Genomic DNA, 22,958 nt, shown 5'->3' with positions numbered 1-22,958 from the left:
AAATGCATAGACTGTGTAGTGGTCAGAGTTGAAGACCACATTGAGCCATTCACTATAAATGCACCCACCCAACAACATTATTACTGATTACTGAAGGTATGGATATTAAATGATTGGACAGAATGGGAACACAAAGACAGATCTTTGAGACATTATGATTATTTAAAATGTAAGCGGACTCGGGTTGTACCTGTCCCATTTCAATAACTGCATCAATTTTATTGTTCTTCACCAGGTGAAACAGCATATTTCCCTCAGTGTGACGGGAAGTATTTATTCTACTGAGTCCACCGTGAAACTCTCCGCCATTATGCCAAATGACATTTTACGCAGAGTAATCTGGATCTCCCTGAGTCTTGTCAATCTGGTTTCATCTAACAAATCATCAACTCTGAGAGCTCCTCCTCTAGTAGAGAAGTCTGCTCTGGTAGAGAAGTCTCCCTTCATTACCATCTGGAACGCCCCGACAGACGAATGCATGAAACACCGAACCACCAACATGAGCCTCCAATTGTTCCAGTTTGTGGCAAGTCCAATGAAAACCGCCATCAACCAGACATTGGCCCTGTTCTACAAAGACCGGCTGGGCTCTTATCCCTATATTGATGAGGCAACTGGTAAATCGATCAATGGAGGGCTACCTCAGCTAATCCACTTGTCTCACCATCTCAAAAAAACTAGTGATGACATTGCATTTTATATGCCAGACATAAAACTGACTGGGTTCGCAGTGATTGACTGGGAAGAATGGCGGCCATTATGGGCTCGGAACTGGGCAATCAAGAGTGCCTACAAAAAGAAATCAATTGAGCTTGTCCTTGGCGAGCATCGCACCCTTCCATCCCAAAGAGCAAGACAAATTGCTAAAAAGGCATTTGAGACTTCAGGGCGAAGTGTTATGGAGGGAACGTTATCTCTGGGGAAGTTACAAAGGCCAGCCAGGGCCTGGGGATTTTACTTGTTTCCTGAGTGTTACAACTATAACTATCACCAGAACCCCTACAATTATACAGGAAGTTGCCCGGATGTCGAAAAAAGAAGAAATGATCAACTCTACTGGCTCTGGAAGGAAAGCACTGCACTCTACCCCAGCATTTATCTGGAAACAGCTCTAAAATCTTCACCAAATGCAGCTCTTTACTCACGGCACCGAATTCAGGAAGCAAAAAGGGTTTCCACTTTCCGCAGCAGAAATGCTCCATTACCAATTTATGTATACACACGTCCAGTGTTTACAGACAGTCCAAAGGAGTTTCTCTCTCAGGTGAAAAGGTTTTATTTTCTGTCATGGTTTTGAGTTTTCCAGGTGACATTATGCCTTAAATATGTATTTATTTGGGTATTCTCTAGAGCTCCAAGTACTGCTGGAGGCCATTTTATAAAGACAGATTAAATAACTCAGGAGGCATCTAACTAGAAAGCAGTTCACATTATTCCTAACCCACCGACATCTAAAATAAATCTGGCGTGTACAATGATGCAGGAATTTCATTAGGAAAAGGGAATGCCAATAAAAGAGCAAGGATTATAAACTGGTTAGCACTAATTAGTCACAAAATGGAGCTAAGGCTAACTAGCCCCATAATTGTACCTGCCAACTTCTGTTAAAATATAAAAACTGTGGGGAATATTATCAAGAAAGGCGATAAAATTATCGCCGCTTTAGCGCATGTGCTGAAGTGCACACCACACATCCTATACGTGGGATACTTCTGAGTTTGTCTAATGCAAAAAAAACAGTTGATGGGCAGAATGCTGAACACTGTCATACATTCACCCCAATGCAGAGATCCGGGCCTAAAACCATTGTTTTTTTGCTCCCCATGCCATTCAAGTTTAGACCCAGCAATATGCAAATCAGTCTTGACCGTGTTCCCCATGGGAACAGTCCAGCCCGAACTGCCAAGCCAGGTCCTCCCTAGACTGGAAACAAGCATCGTAGGACCGGTTTCGGCATTTAACCACTCATCAGCCAGGTTAGTTTGACTCCAGTGGCATGGAGATCTTGGGATCCACGTCTGGGCATAACCGTCCCACTCGGGGTGACAAATGCAAAAAGAACAATTGATGGACAAAATACTGAACAATATCATACATTCACCGCAGTACAGAGATCTGGGCCTAAATTCATCCTTTTATTTAATGTTTTGCTCCCCATGCCATTCAAGTTTAGACCCAGCAATATGCAAATCAGTCTTGACCCTGTTCCCCATGGCAACAGCCCAGGCCGAACTGCCAAGCCAGGTCCTCCCTGGACTGGAAACAAGGATCCTAGGACCGGTTTCGGAGTTTGTCTAGGAACAGGAATTTGTACTGAAAGGGTAAGCCTCTAGTACAAATCCTATGCTAAAGAGTACACTCACATCTCAGCCCCATTGTGCGAAGCTGTGCTTTGTGCAAAGTAGCCTGTTTGTGCACCAGTGGACGGAATCACCACAGCAACAGACTAATCTTAGTGGCTATATCTCACAAATGTATTTTCCCTCTTGAGAACGCAGCACAGCAAATGTGGTTGCTGTGCGGCATGAAGAAATGTGTAAATATGGCCTCAGGTTTGCATTAAGCTGGCTTCCATTCTTACAACAGTATGTAAATGTATCCTGTACTATGAGGCTCCTGTACAGATCATAATCCTTGTTGAAGGAAGATGAGGGATTACTCTTGTGTAGGGTATAGTTGTCACAGCTGAGCTACCTCCACAATTCATACACTTTACTGGGTACACCAGCTACTGCTCGGATAACATTGAAAGTGGCAACCCTAATATCCAAAGTACTGTGTGAAGAAACATTAAATATCCAAAAGTAAAGTATCTAACTAGCATTGGGCTGCATTGAGCTTATGATCACCAGCCCATAAGGTAGCTAGAGTTAAAAAAGCACAAAAGCAGATCACTAGCACTAGCCTCTCATCTGCCAGAAAAAGAACTAATGCTATAGTTCATGGTCCCAACCTACTGATTCTAACAAGAGATTTAGATGCAGTGATTAAAATAGTTTGGGAATTTGCCAACAAATTTGGCTTAGTATACGCGTACAACCTAACCACCTCTAGATTAGATCCGTGGGTAGAACAAAACTTAATTGTCTGTCACTACTTCACAGTAAAACTACACTGTAATAACTAGATCGATGGTCGCTACATCAGAGGTACCATTAAATTGCAGCGAAGTCCATTTACTATCTGCGTGTGTGTCTTTGTGTGTGTGTGCATATATATATAAAAATATATTTTTTGTGGATTTATTATTGCCTTGGGCACATTGCATTCTCAATAATGAGCTTAATAGGCATGGAGTGCGACCCAGATTCTGTGATTTCTGCATCATCCTTGTGTTCTGCTAGGTGTGTTACATTAGTTGGTGTTTTACTATGAAAAACCAACTCTGGTCTTAGGTATTTAACTGGAGGTCTTCGGGGTGTAAACATCGAAATGTGCAGTCCCTAGAAGTATTGCATTTATCAGATCCTTAGTTGTGGTATTTTAAGTTTTACATGGTTGGCATGGACAATGTTAATAAGTTGATACTGATTAAATTTAAAAGACAGCTGCATTTGCAGTGTTTTTTCATGTCTCTGCATCACAAGCTCTGCTCGACACTATATATAGTGAGCTCAGTATGGAGCCTGGTTTGTGTGACAAAGGCCGGTGCCTTGGCCGAAATGCGTCACATTGGTTTAACTACTGGAATAAACAGAGTGGTTTAAATAGTTTGGATCCTGCGCTGTGTCAGAGCCTGTTTTACTCATGAACAGGTTGTGGTTTTATTTATTTATTTATTTATAGAGCGTGACATTCATCCCAAGGGATATCACGGCGCTGGATAGCGAGAAATCGTGGAAGGGCTGCTGGTGGGGTAGAAAGTCTGTTGGATGTTAGGCCTAGGTTTTAAGTTTTTTCCTAAAAGCCAAGTAGTTGGTCATGAGGCGTATATCTTGGGGGATTCTGTTCCATTTCTTAGCCGCCAGATATGAAAATGAACGTCCTCCTGCCCCCACTTTCCTTATACGCTTGTCCTGGTCAGTGCTTTATGGAGTGACCGTAAGCTCCTTGTGGGGACGTAGAATTCGATTTTGTTCTGTAATATTCTGGGGCCACATTGATGCAGCACTGTATGTGCATGACTGAGTAGTTTAAACACCGCTCTTTGTCGCATGGGTAGCCAGTGAAGATTTTTCATGCACATTGATGCTGAGCTCAGTCTGCTTTTATTGCACACCAATTTGGCTGCAGCGTTTTGAAGCACTTGCACGCGTGTAAAAAGGTATTCTGCCATGCCTACAAATGAGGTGTTTCCATAGTCGAGCTGACTGATAAGCAGGGCCTATGTAACAGTTCTTCTACAGTCCAATGGGATCCGGTGGAAGAGTCTGGTTAGTAATTTCAGAGTTGCAAAGCCCGTTCCACAGAGTGTCCGCACATGGTCCTTCATGGAAAGGGTGTTGTCAATGAGGATGCCTAGATTATTTGTACATTGCTTGGGTGCTGGAGCATCACCCAGGGTTTGAGCTACCAGGTGGCGTCCCAGATTAGGTTGGCTCCTCCGAAGAGCAGGATTTCTGATTTCCCTGCATTAAGTTTCAAACAATGCTCAGACATTCATTGTTCCATCTCTGAAAGGCAGTTGTGCAGCTTTGCTTTAGTAACATCAGGTCTTTCCTCGAGGGCTACCATCAGCTGTGTGTCGTCCGCATAGGAGCAAATACTGAGACCCCATTTTTTGCTGATTTTCGCCAAAGATGACACATAGGCGTTAAATAGTGTGGGGCTCAGAGATGCCCCCGGCGGGACACCACAGCTGATGGTGCTGGCTTTGGATAAGAAGTGACCCATATGTACCTTTTGTGTTCTGTTGCTCAGGAACGAGCTGAGCCACTCTGAATCTTTGGAGTGGATTCCTTTTTAATAAAGGATTTCCAATAGTCTGCTGTGTGAGACCGTGTCGAACGCTGCCGACAGGTCCAACAATATCAGGGCTACAGCTCCCCCCAATCGGTCCGTGATCTGATGTTGTCTAGGACTGCCAGCAGCGTTGCCTCTATGCTGTTAGTGGCCCTGAAGCCGGTTTGTGAGGGGTCTAACAGTTCGTTGGACTCTAGATAGTTCGATAATTGTCTATTTACCACCCTCTCCAAAACTTTAGAGAGGTATGGGAGTTGTGAAATCGGCCATAGTTTTCAGGATTATAGACGTCGGTTCCTGCTTTTTTCAGTAGGGGCGTCACTACCGCCTGTTTCCAGGTGTCGGGATAGGCGGCGGTGTTAAGGGAGTTGTTGAGTAACTGCGTGACGTGGGGGCATAAGACTGCTGCGATCCGGGCAAAAATTAAATGGGGGCAAGGGTCTAGGGGAGATCCTGATTTAACTTCCCACATCTCTTTTAAGACCTCGGTCTCTGTAAGGAGGAGAAGTTGCTCATCCTGGATGGAGCCTCTGAGTGGGGGGACCGGTGTTCCCAGTTGGTTAGGTCTGTCTTGGTGTTCGGATTGAAGGAAGAATATATTTTGCTTATTTTATCCGAGAAGAAGTTGCTGATTTTTTCACAGGCTTCTTCTGAGGGGGGCAGTGTTTGGGACATACTCGCAGGTTAACTGAGTTCCCTTACTATTTTGTACAGTTCTTTTGCTGAATTGCAGTTTTCATTTATTCGTTGCGCAAAGTAGGTATTTTTTGCGTTTCTTATGGCGTAATTGTAGGTCCTGAGTTCGGACTTGTACCGTAAACTGTCTATTTCCTGCTTAGACAGTCTCCATTGGTGCTCAGTTATTTTACACTTTCTTTTGAGTGCCCTGAGTTCAGGTGTGTACCACTTCTCGGTGGTGGGTCTTTGTGACTGCTTATGTTTTATCTAAGGTGCGTATAGGTCCAATGTTTTTGTAATTTCCGTTTCAAGGTTTACTACTCTCGTGTTTACTGGGAGAGCACTCAAGGTCTGCGTGTTGTCAGGGGTGAAGTGAGACTGAAAAGATGCTTAGGTAACTAGCCTCCAGGCCCTGTTGGCCACCCGTGGGGGCTTACAGGGTTATGTTGGTTTTACCGGCAGACCAAGTGAAAAGGATATGAGTGAATGATCTGTCCTTGGTAGAGGTTTTATCTCCTGAATGAGTGTGGATTCGAAATTGGAAAATAGTAAATCTAATGTATGTCCTGCTGTATGTGTAGGCTCCTTGATCCACTGCTTAAGTTGGAGGATCTGCATATCACTTTCCAATGGTGTTACAGCATGAATGTTTGCCTTTTCAAAGTGAACATTAAAATCCCCTATTACTATGTAGTTCTTGTGTTTCAAACATACAGGAAAAAGTTGGGTGAGTAGCCTAGTGCTGAGTTCATCTTGGTGTCCGGAAGTATTATAAATCACTGATCTGGCAAGTATTGTGAGGCCATCTTTGGATAGCTGAAATGATAAGTGTTTCACGCTCACCCTGTTGTGCCACTTAGGGGGAACAACCTTTACAACGCAACTTTTACAACGCACTACCATTACAACGAAACTGTTACAACGCAAATGCATTGACAACGCATGCCATTACAACGCAAGTCTTTACATCGACTTGCACTAGATGGCGTGCTAACATTAAAAATAGTGTAGTTTACTATCCAAACACCTTCCCTACTGTTACGTGGACTGGAGTTAGAATAGTAAATTACACTTTTTTAATGTTAGCACGCCATCTAGTGCAAGTCGAAGTAAAGACTTGCGTTGTAAAGACTTGCGTTGTCACTGCATTTGCGTTGTAAAAATTTCGTTGTAACCGCATGCGTTGTAAAAGCATGCGTTGTAACATCATACATCCGCCACTTGGACATGCAGGCAGGTCAAGTTGTGTTTAAACAAGATAGCCAACCCTCCTCCCTTCCGTCCGTGCCTGTCTTGTTTTATTATTTTATAGTTGGCCGGTAGGGCATTTGAAATGTCAGGGGAGTTGTGTCCGTCCAGCCAGGTTTCCATTATGAAACAAGGTTGGGGTTCCTCTCCTTGAGGGTGTCCCAAATATCGAGGGAGTGTTTAGGTACCGACCTAGCATTAAAGTAAATGCATGATAGTTTGCACAGGTCTGCTTTTTCATGAGACCGGTCACATTGTATCATACTGCTCCATTGGCAGCCAAGGCAGGAGCATGGGCCCTCCGTGTTACCTGGGTGAGTTTGTGAGCACAGTTTCTTATTATTGGTTACCTTATGAGAGATGGCCAGAAGTGCGTCTCTCGTGTATCGGTGAGCAGTACTCGAGTCTGATTTGCCAGAGGCAGGGGTCCTGGCCCCTGATCCCGGCCGGGCACGGACAGGTGCAGACGGGTTTGCCTTTAGCGCACCAGCGGCGCGCCGGCTGCGCGTACGCTGGCACATCGGTCTAATGTAGGGGAGTGCGTGGGAGCATTGCTCCGCCCTCTCTGAGACCGGAAGTGCCCAGCGAATGGCCCAGCTGCTTCATGACAGGCCCTCCACTCAAACGATACTCAGCCGCGGTGGTCCGGGCGGGGAAAGCCAGCAGGGGGACCAACTCAAAGTGCAGTGCGGAAGTTTCAGGTAGGACTGAGAGATAGATTTAAAAAATATGGTGCAAACACGCAATGTTAAAATCAATTAAAAAGTATTGGTATTTTTAAAAAAGATTTGCAAGTAAGCTTTGTTTGAGGGTTCAGCGGGTTCAGAAATTATGCTGCGCTCTGCGTAGCCTAGAGACAGCCAGCAGTCCTTCCAGAATACCGCTATGGTTGGCATATATATATATATATATACATATTATATATATATATATATATATATATATATATATATATATATATATATATATATATATATATATATATATATTTTCAGTGAAAAAACCATAGGTTTCACACATGTTATTTTACTGATAAAAAACCAATGAAATTCCCCCGTTATAGTTAGTGCAGGCAACTATAACTCACGCGACCGCAATCCTCTGCTGATGACATATGTGTCTTTATGAAAAAAAAATATTTGTAATATATGTATAGCTAAAATTTAATGGAAGAAGACATGGGCAAATAAGTGTCTAAATACAGTATTAGCATCAGCAGAAGATTGCGGTCGCGTGAGTTATAGTTGCCTGCACTAACTATAACGGGGGAATTTCATTGGTTTTTTATCAGTAAAATTTCCAGCTAACTATAACATGTGTGAAACCTATGGTTTTTTCACTGAATTTGCAAGGTTTTTTAAATGCTAATTCCTAACTATAACGTGTGTGAAACCTATGGTGTTTTCAGTGAATTTGTACGGTTTTTTAAATGCTAAGTTACTTTACGCCATTCGTGCGCGCACAGTGAGCATGCGGTGCGCTTCGCGCACCGCGCGCCCACTTTACGCAGTTAGTGCCGTGCACACACGGTGGGCACGCGGTGTGCTACACGCACCGCGTGCCCACGTTACGCTAGATGGGCCATGTACGCACGATGCGCTTCGCGCACCGTGCGCACATGGAGGACAATCTGATGCGCTTCGTTGTGAAAGGTAATATTTTAATTTTTCACATCTGTAATATGCCATGTACAAATGGTGCCCTTCGGGCACCATTTGCAAACGGGTTGGGGAGAGTATGGAAATTTTATTTTTTTTTATTAATTTTTAACGTACGCGTACGGTAAGCTTAATCGGCGAAATTATCGAAAAAATTAAAATTCCGTTTTTGGCCTTGGGGGATCTTTGAGGACTCCCTCAACATGGCTAGGTGCTTAGGAGCTGTCTAAACAGCCCCTTTACATGTTTTTGGCCTTTGTTTTTTCACCCCCTCACAGACTGCGAGAGAGAAAATGGCGGCCGCCGCTTCCTGGTTTCGACTGATTCGAATGTTTACTAAGATCTAACAGCCAATCAGAATCGCGCTCGCGCACGGCGGCGTGCGCGTATGGTAAGCGCACCGTAAGCTGGCTCAGATATATATATTGATTTAAAGGCTATTTTCTCAGAATCTACTGAACAGATTTACACCAAACCTACAAAAGGCACTTCCTTGACCTGTAGACTACCTCTCTGCCAAATTTCAAGGAACTCTCTTCAGCCGTTCGGGCTGTAGCTGTGTCTAAAGATCCTATGGAAAAATGCATGGGAAAAACGCGTTTTGGGACCCCCCTTTTATCTCAGCCCCCGCTTGACAAATCCCCCCGAGACTTTCAGGGTAGGAGCGGAGCGTAGCGCCCCATTAGTTTTAAAAATTTCGCGAGGATTCGTCGACCGGCGCCAAAGTTATTCCAAATAGAATGTTGCGGTTTTCCTATGGAAACAGGGTCCTAACTATAAATACCTACTGGCGACCGCCAGTAGGTAATATATATACATACACACATATACATATACACACATATGCATATACACACATATATATATATACACACATATATAGATATATACACACACACATATATATATACACATATATATATATATATTCACTTAAAAAATCATAGGTTTCACACATGTTATAGTTAGGTGGATATTTCACTCGTAAAAAAACAATGAAATTCCCCCGTTATAGTTAGTTCAGATAACTATAACTCGCGCAACCGCAATCCACTGCTGATGAAGTCACATATTACATCACTCATGACATGGTCAGTGGCATCACTCATGACATCACTCATGACATCATCCTTGTGATAGAGTGGCGGCCGCGCGAGTTATAGTTATCTGAACTAACTATAACAGGGGAATTTCATTGGTTTTTTACGAGTGAAATAGCCACCTAACTATAACATGTGTGAAACCTATGGTTTTTTAAGTGAATTTGCAAGGTTTTTTAAATGCTAATTCCTAACTATAACGTGTGTGAAACCTATGGTTTTTTCGGTGAATTTGTATGGTTTTTTAAATGCTAAGTTATGTATGTATTATTATTTTTTTATATATTTATTTTACAATAAACTACATATTAAAAAAAATGTAAAACATGTATTTATTTATTTTGGTTTTTACCATGCGCCGCGATTTTTTTAAAAAAAATTTAAATGTTTTTTTCTGCCTTCGGGGTCCTTCAGGGACCCCCTGACAAAGGCTAGGGGGTCAGGAACTCTCTACCCTGCCCCCTTTTCACGTTCGCCACCTTCCTTTTTCACTCTTGCACTGAAAACAAAGAAAATGGCGGCCGACACTTCCTGATTTCGACCGATTCGAACGTTGACTAACATGTAACCACCAATCAGAATTATGCTCGCGCACGTTAGGGTGCTCGCACGGTGCGCGGCTATAGATATGTATGTGCTTTTAACTGCAATTTTCTCAGGAAGTACTGAACAGATTGACTCCATATATGCAAAAGACACATCCCTGAGCTGAGGACTACCTCTCTGCCAAATTTCAAGTAATTCTGTTCAGCCGTTCGGGATGTACCTTGGACTAAAGGTCCCTATGGAAAATTGCATGGGGAAAACGTGTTTTGGGACCCCCCTTTTTTCTCAGCCCCTGCTTGACGAATGCCCCCGAGACTTTCAGGGTAGGAGCGGAGCGGAGCGCCCCACCTATTTTGAAAATATTCGTTAACCGGCGCCAAAGTTATTCCAAATAGAATGTTGCGGATTTCCTATGGAAACACGGTCCTAACTATAACTATCTACTGGCGATCGCCAGTAGATAATATACACACATATATATATATTCACTGAAAAAACCATAGGTTTCACACATGTTATAGTTAGCGGAAATTTTACTGATAAAAAACCAATGAAATTCCCCCGTTATAGTTAGTGCAGGCAACTATTACTCACGCGACTGCAATCCTCTGCTGATGCTAATACTGTATTTAGACACTTATTTGCCCATGTCTTCTTCCATAAATTTTTAGCTATACATATATTACAAATATTTTTTTTTCATAAAGACACATATGTCATCAGCAGAAGATTGCGGTCGCGTGAGTTATAGTTGCCTGCACTAACTATAACGGGGGAATTTCATTGGTTTTTTATCAGTACAATTTCCGCTAACTATAACATGTGTGAAACCTATGGTTTTTTCAGTGAATTTGCAAGGTTTTTTAAATGCTAAGTTATGTATGTATTATTATTTTTTTATATATTTATTTTACAATAAACTACATATTAAAAAAAATGTAAAACATGTATTTATTTATTTTGGTTTTTACCATGCGCCGCGATTTTTTTAAAAAAAATTTAAATGTTTTTTTCTGCCTTCGGGGTCCTTCAGGGACCCCCTGACAAAGGCTAGGGGGTCAGGAACTCTCTACCCTGCCCCCTTTTCACGTTCGCCACCTTCCTTTTTCACTCTTGCACTGAAAACAAAGAAAATGGCGGCCGACACTTCCTGATTTCGACCGATTCGAACGTTGACTAACATGTAACCACCAATCAGAATTATGCTCGCGCACGTTAGGGTGCTCGCACGGTGCGCGGCTATAGATATGTATGTGCTTTTAACTGCAATTTTCTCAGGAAGTACTGAACAGATTGACTCCATATATGCAAAAGACACATCCCTGAGCTGAGGACTACCTCTCTGCCAAATTTCAAGTAATTCTGTTCAGCCGTTCGGGATGTACCTTGGACTAAAGGTCCCTATGGAAAATTGCATGGGGAAAACGTGTTTTGGGACCCCCCTTTTTTCTCAGCCCCTGCTTGACGAATGCCCCCGAGACTTTCAGGGTAGGAGCGGAGCGGAGCGCCCCACCTATTTTGAAAATATTCGTTAACCGGCGCCAAAGTTATTCCAAATAGAATGTTGCGGATTTCCTATGGAAACACGGTCCTAACTATAACTATCTACTGGCGACCGCCAGTAGATAATATACACACATATATATATATTCACTGAAAAAACCATAGGTTTCACACATGTTATAGTTAGCGGAAATTTTACTGATAAAAAACCAATGAAATTCCCCCGTTATAGTTAGTGCAGGCAACTATTACTCACGCGACTGCAATCCTCTGCTGATGCTAATACTGTATTTAGACACTTATTTGCCCATGTCTTCTTCCATAAATTTTTAGCTATACATATATTACAAATATTTTTTTTTCATAAAGACACATATGTCATCAGCAGAAGATTGCGGTCGCGTGAGTTATAGTTGCCTGCACTAACTATAACGGGGGAATTTCATTGGTTTTTTATCAGTAAAATTTCCGATTACTATAACATGTGTGAAACCTATGGTTTTTTCAGTGAATTTGCAAGGTTTTTTAAATGCTAATTCCTAACTATAACGTGTGTGAAACCTATGGTTTTTTCAGTGAATTTGTACGGTTTTTTAAATGCTAAGTTACTTTACGCCATTCGTGGCGTGCGCGCCCACTTAACGCAGTTTGTTCCGTGCGCGCGCGGTGCGCTTCGCGCACCGCGCGCCCACTTTACGCAGTTAGTGCCGTGCACGCACGGTGGGCACGCGGTGCGCTACATGCACCGCGTGCCCACGTTACGCTAGATGGGCCATGTACGCACGATGCGCTTCGCGCACCGTGCGCACATGGAGGACATATGATGCGCTTCGTTGTGAAAGGTAATATTTTAATTTTTCACATCTGTGATATGCCATGCACAAATGGTGCCCTTCGGGCACCATTTGCACATGGGGTAGGGAGAGTATGGATGATTTTTTTTTTTAAAAAATGTTTTACCGTACGCGTACGGTAAGCGTAATCGGTGAAATTATCGAAAAAATTAAAATTCCGTTTTTGGCCTTGGGGGATCTTTGGGGACTCCCCCAACATGGCTAGGTGCTTAGGAGCTGTCTAAACAGCCCCTTTACATGTTTTTGTCCTTTGTTTTTTAATCCCCACTCAGAGTGCGAGAGAGAAAATGGCGGCCGCCGCTTCCTGGTTTCGACCGATTCGAATGTTTACTAAGATCTAACAGCCAATCAGAATCGCGCTCGCGCACGTCACCGTACGCGTACGGTAAGCGCACCGTAAGCGCACCGTAAGCTGGCTCAGATATATATATTGATTTAAAGGCTATTTTCTCAGAATCTACTGAACAGATTTACACCAAACCTACAAAAGGCACTTTCTTGACCTGTAGACTACCTCTCTGCCAAATTTCAAGGAACTCTGTTCAGCCGTTCGGGCTGTAGCTATGTCTAAAGGTCCTATGGAAAAATGCATGGGAAAAACGCGTTTTGGGACCCCCCTTTTATCTCAGCCCCCGCTTGACGAATCCCCCCGAGACTTTCAGGGTAGGAGCGGAGCGTAGCGCCCCACCTATTTTGCAAATTTCGCGAGGATTCGTCGACCGGCGCCAAAGTTATTCAAAATAGAATGTTGCGGTTTTCCTATGGAAACAGGGTCCTAACTATAACTACCTACTGGCGACCGCCAGTAGGTAATACACACATTTATATATATACACACATATATATATACACACATTTATATATACACACATATATATACACACATATATATATACACATATATATATACACATATATATACACACACATATATATATATACATATACACATATATATATACACATACCCATATATATATATACACACACATATATATACACACACACATATATATATACACATATATATGTATAGATATACATATATATATACATATATATATATTTAACAGAAAAAAACAAAGATTAAAGTGACATTATAGTTAGGTGAAATGTTAAGTAGCAACCTAACAGTTTGAACTAAAAAAAGACAAAGAAATTCGCCAATTATAGTTATCTCAAGTAGCTATACTTGTGCCCAAAAGTGACTAAAACTCATGCCTAATGCTGCTCTCTCTGGGCAGGAGCAATGTATTGATCTGTTTCCCTGCCTGCATCACTGCTGGCAGGGAAACAGATCAAAAGCCCGCTCCCAGCTGGCAGGAGCATTTTCAAAGCTACAGCATGCTGGGATTGGACTTGGTGTTTTCTCCCGCTTGGCATGAGATTTGAAAATACTCCAGCCAAGTGAGAGCAAACACAAGTTTTCCTGCCCACGTTGTTGCGGGCAGGAAAACTGCTATGTCCCGGCGGTGGGCTTCCCAGGACATGTCTTGCGAACTGGCCCTGGAAGATGGGGTCCCTGTGCCATTAATGGCTCAGGGAGGGGGGGCGCACAACACCCCTCCCTTAAAGTAATCAGCCCCAGGTGTGGGCTTCCCAGTGCCTTTTGAGGCTTGGGTAGGGGGCCACGCAACCCCCTCCCTTTTTTAATAAACAATTTGACCCAGGAGGGCCTCAGGAGGCTCGGGGAGGGGCCCGTGCAATCCCCCTCCCCGTATAAACTATTTTTGGCCTGGGTGGATTTGCCAGGGCCTCTGCAGGCTTGAGAAGGCAAGCCACACAACCCTCTCCCCTTTATGAACACAACCCCAGGGGTGGGCTCACCAGAGCATAAGGTTATTAAATTTAGCCCAGCTGTCATTTTGTTTTTTCGATCCCACGTGAGTCATGTGGGATCGAGGTATTTTCTGCAGATTTTTTTTTCCTGACCGGGGGGGGGGGGAGGGGGGGTTGGGGGGCACCGGAACCCACCCATGAGGTGTAGGGGGTCAGGATATCCCTACACAGCCGATGTCTATTATTTCTTTTTACTTCAGGACATGGAACTAAGGGGCATATGTATCAAACTCCCCTTTAGCGAATCTCAATTTGCGAGATTTTGCGATTCGCAAAATCAGATTCGCTAAACGGGATGTATAAAATAAATCGCTAATCATTTGCGAGTCCTTAAAAATCGCAAATAATTCGCAGAATCCCGTATTGCGATTTCTTAATAGCGAAATTCGCTAAATAAGAAATCGCAAAAACGGGAATCTGCAAGCCTGGTGCAGGCTGATGACATCACAAACAGGAAACTGTAGTGATTGCCTGCACCTGCTCACCTGAGCCACACCCAGAGGCTGCTTGTGGAGTGTGAGGAGGCTTTCCTGGAGACAGCAACCAGCAATGGATCCCAAACAAAACCAGCAGGGCAAAGATGCAGAAAAAAGAAAGAGAAAACACAAGTTTTCAGAAAAGGAGCAGGAGGTCCTCATTGAGGAGATGGTCTGCAGCCATGAGCTCCTGTTTGGGAAGAAGGCACTCAAAGTCCCAGAGGCCAGGAAGAGGAAAATCTGGCTGGAAATACAGAGCAAGGTGAATGCTGTTGGAGTCACCACACGCACCATCGAGGAGCTGCGCAAGCGGTGGTATGATATGCGCCAGAGGTCCAAGGAGAGGGTGGCAGCCAGACTCAAGGATACCACTCAGACTGGAGGAGGACCATCCACTGCAGAGCAGCCAACCCCCCATGAGGAGCTCGTGGAGTCAACCCTCCTGCCTGAGAGCGTTGGTGGTGTGGCTGCAATCGACAGCTCCGACCCCTCATCCAGCAGACAAGGTAAGATGCATGCCAAATCACCCTGCACTCCTCCCCATCCCTTGCACACTCCCCCAAATGCGCATAGTTAACTCCCAACATGCCAATCCAGCCCAGGTCTTACAGCACACCCAGCAATGCATCATGGTACTCGTAGTACTGTGTCTGACTGTGTGTCCATGACACCATCACAAGTAAATGCAACATATGTGTTTTGGGGATCATTGAATAGAAATGTGTCAGAGGTTAGCCGTCAAAGATTTGTAACTTTATTGAGTGCCACATGCAGACAGTAACACAAACTCATATAGTCCCCCTTACATCCACAGCACCCGCCATGCCACAAGAAGACAGCGCTGAGGGAGAGGAGCCTGCAGACCCTGCGGACTCCAGCGATGAGACAGAGCAGCAGCCAATTCAGCGCAGGAAGCGCGCACATGTGCCCCCACTGCCTCCATTTGAGGATGAAGTCCCAGCAACAGGCGATGACACCGACAGGAGAGAGGGGAGTCAGGGTGTGACAGACATGCCCCGTCATGACGCACCAACACCAAGGCAAAGGGAACAGGCCATTTCCAGGTCAAGGCCCAGGAGCAGCACTGCAACAGAAGGAGAAGGCACCGTGTTCTCCGGCTTGGAACAGTGCATGTTGCAGGAACAGCGCCTGCAAAGCAAGGCAATGCGGTCAATGAATCGCCAGCTAGGCCGCCTACATCAGGACAATCGCAACATGGTAGCGGCAATACGAGAGCTCTGTGCCACTTTGAGGGACACCCAAGCTGCCAATGACAGGGCTGGACGACGTGCCAATGCACGGCTACACAATTATACTAAGGCAGTCAACCGCCTCTGCACCACCACCAGCGCACTCACACGCAGAAGCGTAACCATGCAGGTGGACATGGCACATTGCTGCCAGGACATAGCACGAGGGCTGGCGCAGGTGACCACTGCTGTGGAACAGCTGCAGACAGCCAATGCAGGTGGCAGCGCACTAATGGCCTCTGCTGAGAGTGAGGACACATCGAGTCGCAGCAGCATCACTCCAACCTTGCCAGGTGAAAGACGCCGCAGTGGCAGACAGGTAGCAGGCCAAGGGCGCACCATGGGGGTCAACCACCCTGGACGGCACCGACGGAGGTGATCATCTGCGGGGACACTGACTGCAACACGGGTGCATTAACCCGCAAAAGGCTGTTTGCCCTATTTCTTGTGCCTTCTCTGCACTGTGTGTACAACATGTGCTGGGGACAATTACAATTTCTCTCATGTTAAGTGTGATTAAACACTTGACACATCATCAGGCTTTGTAGTCTCATTTCCTCAATACTCACCTAAAAGTAGTTTTGTGTGATCTCAGTCCGTCTCTGGCGTCCAGCAGCTGCCCCAACTCCTGGTGCTGGTCTGGCAGGGGGAGCAGGGCGCTCGTCATCCGATGTGTCTGTATCGGTCACATCAATTGTGGTGCCTTTCCTCATTGCCATGTTATGTAGCATTGCACAGCTTGCCACGATTTTACAGCAGGTCTCAGGGCTGTATTGCAGTGCGCCTCCACTTTTATGCAGGCACCTGAAGCGGCTCTTCAGGATTCCGAAGGTTCGCTCAATGACACAGCGTGTAGATCTGTGTGCCCTGTTGTAGCTCCTCTCACTTGCATTTGCAGGATCCAGGTATGGGGTCAGGATGAAGTCGCGCACTGCATAGGCACTGTCACCTGCATGGAAAAAAACACAATAGGTGAGTCAATGTCCCCCCCCTCAACTGATGTAGTGGATGTATTGATGTGTGCAATGTATTTACCGAGCAGGTACCCCTCCCCAAACTCTCCAGCACTCAGACGTCTGTGTATTCCACTGTGTCGGAAGATGAAGGAGTCATGTGTACTGCCGGGGTATTTGGCTACGATGTCGGTGATGTGATACTTAGCGTTGCACACAATCTGTATGTTGAGGGAATGGTAGCATTTCCGATTCCTGTAGACATATTCAGTTTCTGCTGGGGGTGTGATGGCCACATGGGTCCCGTCAATGCAGCCGATGACGTGGGGGAAACGTGCAATCTGGTAGAAGTCCAGTATCGTTTGTTGTAATGCCTGTTGGGTGGTGGGGAAGTAAATGTGATGTGGGAGCCTCAGTAGCATTGCATCTAGGAAGGCATGGAAGAAGCGCGAAAGTGCACTCTGTGACACCCCACCAACCTCCGCTATGACCCGTTGAAAACTCCCTGACGCCAGGAGGTGCAGGGAGCACAGGACCTGCACATGTGTGGGAATTGTTTGTGTCCTGCGAGTAGGGTGCTCCAAGTGGGGTTTCAGCTCCTCAATCAGGTCCATTATGGTCTGTGGGTGCAGTCTGTACTTGTCATAGATCTCCTCTTCAGTGTTCTGTAACAGGGTGATGCGCAGCCTGAAGATACGTTCCTGTCTCATTCTCCTGTGTGCAAGGGCCCGAATACGCAGCCTCCTGGCTATCACGTACATTGCAGCCATTGTGGGTGTGTTTGTTGCATTGTGGGCTGGTTTTTGTACCTTGCACCAGTTTACCACCTGCAAGCAATTGGTGTTAATAGCGATTTCTTAATTAGCGAATTTCGTGAAATCGCAATTTGCGATTTTTTCATACATGTGTTTGCGATTTCTTAGCTAGCGATTTCTTGTTAGCGATATTTGCAACGCTAAGGAATCGCAAATTAGGTATTCGCTAGGAAATTCGCAGTTTTCTTGTTTCGCAGCCTAAGAAATCGCTAATTTAGCGATTTCTTATTTTTCATTTTGGAAGTGTGTCATACATATGAAATAGCGAAAAATTAGTCGCAAACGCTGTTTTTTGCGAATCGCAGCGTTTGCGACTAATTTTTGCTTTCATACATATGCCCCTAAGTCTCCGAGTCCTGTAATGGCTGACAGGAACATTTTTCCCATGTCACTGGCAGCCAGTCAGAGCACTCACTCCCGCTGGAGTCTGACTTCCCTGGGAGCAAGATGGCCTAAGTGGAATAAACCTTCCCATGCCAATCAGAAAGCTCTACATCATCTAATCCCTGCTTTCCTGGATATTACTGTGTAAATTGATATAGCTTTATGTGTTGCATAGTTCACATTAACAATCAACCACAGATATATAGGAAACCCTCATGGAGTATGATGTTAAATCTGTATAAAGCCAAATGAGTGTATTCAAATTCTATGACAAATGCCCTACTACAGACAGCATTTGTCTGTATCAAACCCCTGACACATACCAAACCTACATTAAGAAATTAAGTTTATATCAGTAGAGAACTGAGTAATGTAAACAGTGCTTACTCTATAGAGTTTATCTTATACTTCACTGCTTGCAAACACTGAAACTGTCATAAGAAATACACCACAGACTATTAAAAAATGTCAACTAAAAACAGTGCACATTCTATGCAAAAGCTGTCAAAAAAGACACTGTTTGCTAAAAAATAACCAAGATCTGAGGATGCTAAATATTCTACTACCTGCATCGTTCATACTAAAGTGAAAACTTTACGGATAGCTCGTCTTCTAAAGGAAAAAAAGAACACGTACATAGGTCGTCTTCTATGTTAAGTAGAAATTGTCATGCTGAGATGATTCTCTTCAATAACTCAAGGGTGCTTACAATGCTTAGGGGCATATCTATCAGAGGCCTGCGCCGGTGTTGCGTCACTAATTTTGCTGCGCAGGCAGCACTCCATATCTACAAGTTGATGCATGTGGCCAAATGTGCCAGTTCTTGTAGACCTGCATCGGAAAATACCTGCGCCAGAGCTGGCTCATCACACAGAGACTAGAATCTTCAAGGCAGGCGTTCCCTCGTAAAATCCAGCAGAAAACCGACGCAGTGATATTTTTGGTTAGGTCAATGTGTGACGCATTGCCAGTAAGTTTCGTGCAGAGCCTGATATGCATGAAAATTCCGGGCATCACCAACAGAGATATAGGAAATGACACATTGGCTGGGGCACATGCCACACAAAATAGTTTGGGAAGTACAGCTATGCCATTGAGGTGTTTATTTTGCAGCTGGTTGTTGTGAGGAGACTCCCACCCCCACCACGCAGGCAGTGGAGGAGAAGGGAGCTCGTTTTTTGGCAGCAGAATTCCCTCACTGACTTCAGGGAGAATGAGGTCATCACATACTTCCGACTCAGGAGGGTGTCCATAATAGAACTACTGAACCTGATAGTGCCAAGGCTCCAGCCACCAACTGCCAGGCCTACCAACAGCCCTCCGCAGGTCAAGCTGTTGGCTGCCCTCCACATGCTGGCATCTGGCTAATTCCAGATCACAACAGCCAGTGTAGAAGGAATATCGCAGCCATCTTTTTCTGCCTTCCTACCCTATGTCCTGGATGTCATCATCCGCCTAACACCCCAGTGCCTCCTCTTCCCCAAGACAAAACAACTGCAGCTGGAGACCAAGCAAGGTTTCCATGTCATTGCTGGATTTTCACATGTGCTAGGTGCCATGGATTGCACACATGTGCAAATGGTACCCCCTGCAGCAACGTCACACCTGTACAAGAACTGGGCGCACACCTACTCTATTAATGTCCAGGCCATCGTGAACCATTGGGGGATCTTCACCAATGTGCTGGCAAAATACCCAGGGAGTGCGCATGATGCCTACATCTTCAGGCAGCATCATCAATGAGCATTTTCAGAATGGGCGATGTGTGAATGGCCTACTTGTTGGTAAACAAATATGAATTACATAATAGAACTACTAGTAGTAACAAATGTATGAAAAAATAACCATCTCTGTGTGAGAGGTATATGTATGAGAGGTGTGCCTCATACATGTACCATACATGTACATGTACCATGCATCATAGTACCCATCATAGTACACATGTAATGCAAAGGCCCAAGTCATACATCTTAAGACACGCAAAGCCACTTTGTGTGCCTTTGAATGGCGTAAAGGTACAGAGCAATGCAACACAACACTTGGCAAAATGCAATGTACCGTCACTGTGTGCAAGGGTGGTTCCATGGGCGTTGTGGGGGTGTCTCTATGAAACTCCCGTGGATCATGAGGCATGTCATATATCCCACACCAGGTAACCCTCGAGATGTGACAAATCAATTGGTCTCCCAGGTGATGTATAACAAGGAAAAACAAGTGAAGTGATCCAAGTCACTCCCGCTTCCTATGTGTGCTACGTTCTGTGGCACACGTACATAGATGATCAGCGCTGTGAGGGTTCATATTGTTCAGGTAGGTGCCCCTCCTTCACAAAGACAATACCACATGTAATGCATGCATCCAAGCTCCATGGTGCAAGTGTGCCTGTGTTTGGGCTAGGCAGCACATTGTGTGCCAGTGTAGCCTGAAATATGAGGAAAGTGCAGTATGTCCCAAATACTGCACTACTGCCCTTTCTCAATGATGCAGTGCAGTGCAGACAGGTGACTTGCTGCACTGTATTGCCACTTTCCCAAATATCAGGGCCACGGTGTCAAGCGCACATAGTGGGAACAACGCACTGCAAGTGTAGACTATGATGTCCTAAACTGACATCCACTTACTAATCTGTCCATGGCAGTAGCGATAGAACGTCAGTGAGTAGCAATGTATCATTTCACTCTGTGTGGATGGATAGAACCACATCAACTGCACTAGATAATGAATCACTAACAAAATCATGTGGCATGACAAACAAGCCCACACAATTACAAAGGCAACACGAGAAAAGTCTGGGATCAGTGTCTCCTCAATGGCGGACCTACTCTTGGTATCAGTCAAAGGTCAACAAGGTCAATGGTGTGAAAACAAGTACTGTGGAAATGAGCAAGTGTGTCACACATAGCAGTATACTTGTATGTTGATTTAAGGTACTGGACCAACACAGTAAGAAATATGTGGAAAGGCCATGTATCCCATGTGAGTGTAGGCCTGGACATGTGTAAATGTCAATACTGGACAACATTGTGACACCAACAGTACAAAACATGCATATGTCTCAGCAATACCAACAGTTTGCGTACACACATACACACAGGTTGATGGCCGCATTGACTGATGTAACCAATGTGATGGCTCACCTCCACTGTGGAGTAAGTAGCCCAAATGAAAAGCATATGAATCCAACAATGTGAAACTCATTACGTCAAACACAATGCAACCAAACATGTCATACATCAGTCTTCAACATAGAATACATTTTAGCTTGGAAAAAGCACCACAGTTTACTCAGGATACCAATCTCAACATAAATTAGCGACAACAATTAGTAAAATTAAAGGCATAGTAAACAATCACCTACAAATTAGAGTCTTACACATACATGTGAAAAACCAATGTGTTGTATCTACTTCTGGAGTTGAACGCTCCTTGTAACAACCTCAGTGTATCCTATATAATGATGGAACACATTGGAATATATATATGTGCCAATCAAAGTGCACCACCACAACTTTTCTGGCAAAAACAATCCTTGAATGCTGAGAATAAATAGCATAGCAATCAATGTGACATGATTGAACTGCACCAAGTGTATGCACCAAAATCACATGGTAAAGTAATTGAACTATGAAACGGCTGTGCCAATGTCATGTAGGCCAAAAACAAAATCAGTGGCTCAACATGGGCATATGTATGTGTGAGTGTTAAACATGTTGGCAACAGGAACAACTAGATAAATATCAGATCAATAATCTGTCACTTCACACACATAGCTAGTGCATATACCATAGAGTGATCAGGTACATCTCTAAATACTCATTGCAGTAAGCTACTGAATAAACATGAAAGTCAGGATGTACAAGTGTATAATGTATCAGCTCTTGCTCATCATTGGCAATTACACAGAGAACAGGAAGAGACATGTGAATACCTATGGCCAACTGTATAAATAACACATATTTTGAAATACAGTAATAAATGTGTTTGTCATTCAGTACACATAATACACACAGTCAGGATTGTAGCTGTAACAGAGAGCAAAAGCATTGACAGTTGTAATTTATGTCTAGCTTTCAGCTGACCAAGGATATGGCTCCAACCATGGTTCATGACTCCAGTAGTGCATCCCCACACTGAGCCAGAAGGACACTACAACCAGGCACTGGTCAAGACCCGCAACGTCATGGAGAGAACCTTTGGTGCACTGAAGTCCCAGCTCAGATGTCTTGACATGTCAGGGGGTAGATTGCTATACTCGGCCCTATTGGTTTACAAAATCATCCTAATATGTGCCATTCTCCACAACATCTGTGTCTGAAAAAATGTACTGTGGGACATGGACCATGATGATAAGGGCCCAATGGAGGAGCATGATGATGGAGCAGCGATCCAATATACAGTGGCTGGCAGTCGGGGATGAATTTCTTCTCTTAAACTACATGTACTTTGATGGAGAGAATGTCCGAACATAATAGGAAGGTCAAACATGGAAATAAATGATTGAATACCTTATTTGTGTGGGTGTCTATGTCACAGTCCGAATAAACATCAACTCACCCAGATCTCGTCAAATAGAAGTAGGCTCAAATGTAATAATCATGTCATCAGAACTGTTGAGCAACATGGAGCTATGCGTCTCACCTTTCAATTGCACATATACAGAAATACAATGTGTAGCAGTGTACTGCATTAAAGGTAGAAGCCAGACCCCAATGCTGAATGCTGAGACCCCAAATATCAGCACCGCCTCTAGTA

General features: G+C 44.3%; 1 protein-coding gene across 1 annotated transcript in view; it reads left to right on the top strand.

The window, feature by feature from the left end:
- The first annotated feature begins 298 nt into the window (after positions 1–298).
- The window catches only part of LOC146856130 (hyaluronidase-like), an 85,687-nt gene continuing 63,027 nt past the window's right edge, over positions 299–22,958 (top strand). Inside the window, exon 1 of the mRNA XM_085650704.1 lies at positions 299–1,264. Coding sequence (XP_085506830.1) covers positions 311–1,264 — 954 coding nt within the window. The 5' untranslated portion in view covers positions 299–310. The remainder of the gene's footprint in view (positions 1,265–22,958) is intronic.

The sequence above is a fragment of the Triturus cristatus genome, chromosome 4_1 (genome assembly GCF_964204655.1).
Source record: "Triturus cristatus chromosome 4_1, aTriCri1.1, whole genome shotgun sequence".
Lineage (NCBI taxonomy): Eukaryota > Metazoa > Chordata > Amphibia > Caudata > Salamandridae > Triturus > Triturus cristatus.
The sequence above is the reverse complement of the archived record's forward strand: the minus strand, read 5'-3'. Positions and strand labels throughout refer to the sequence as shown.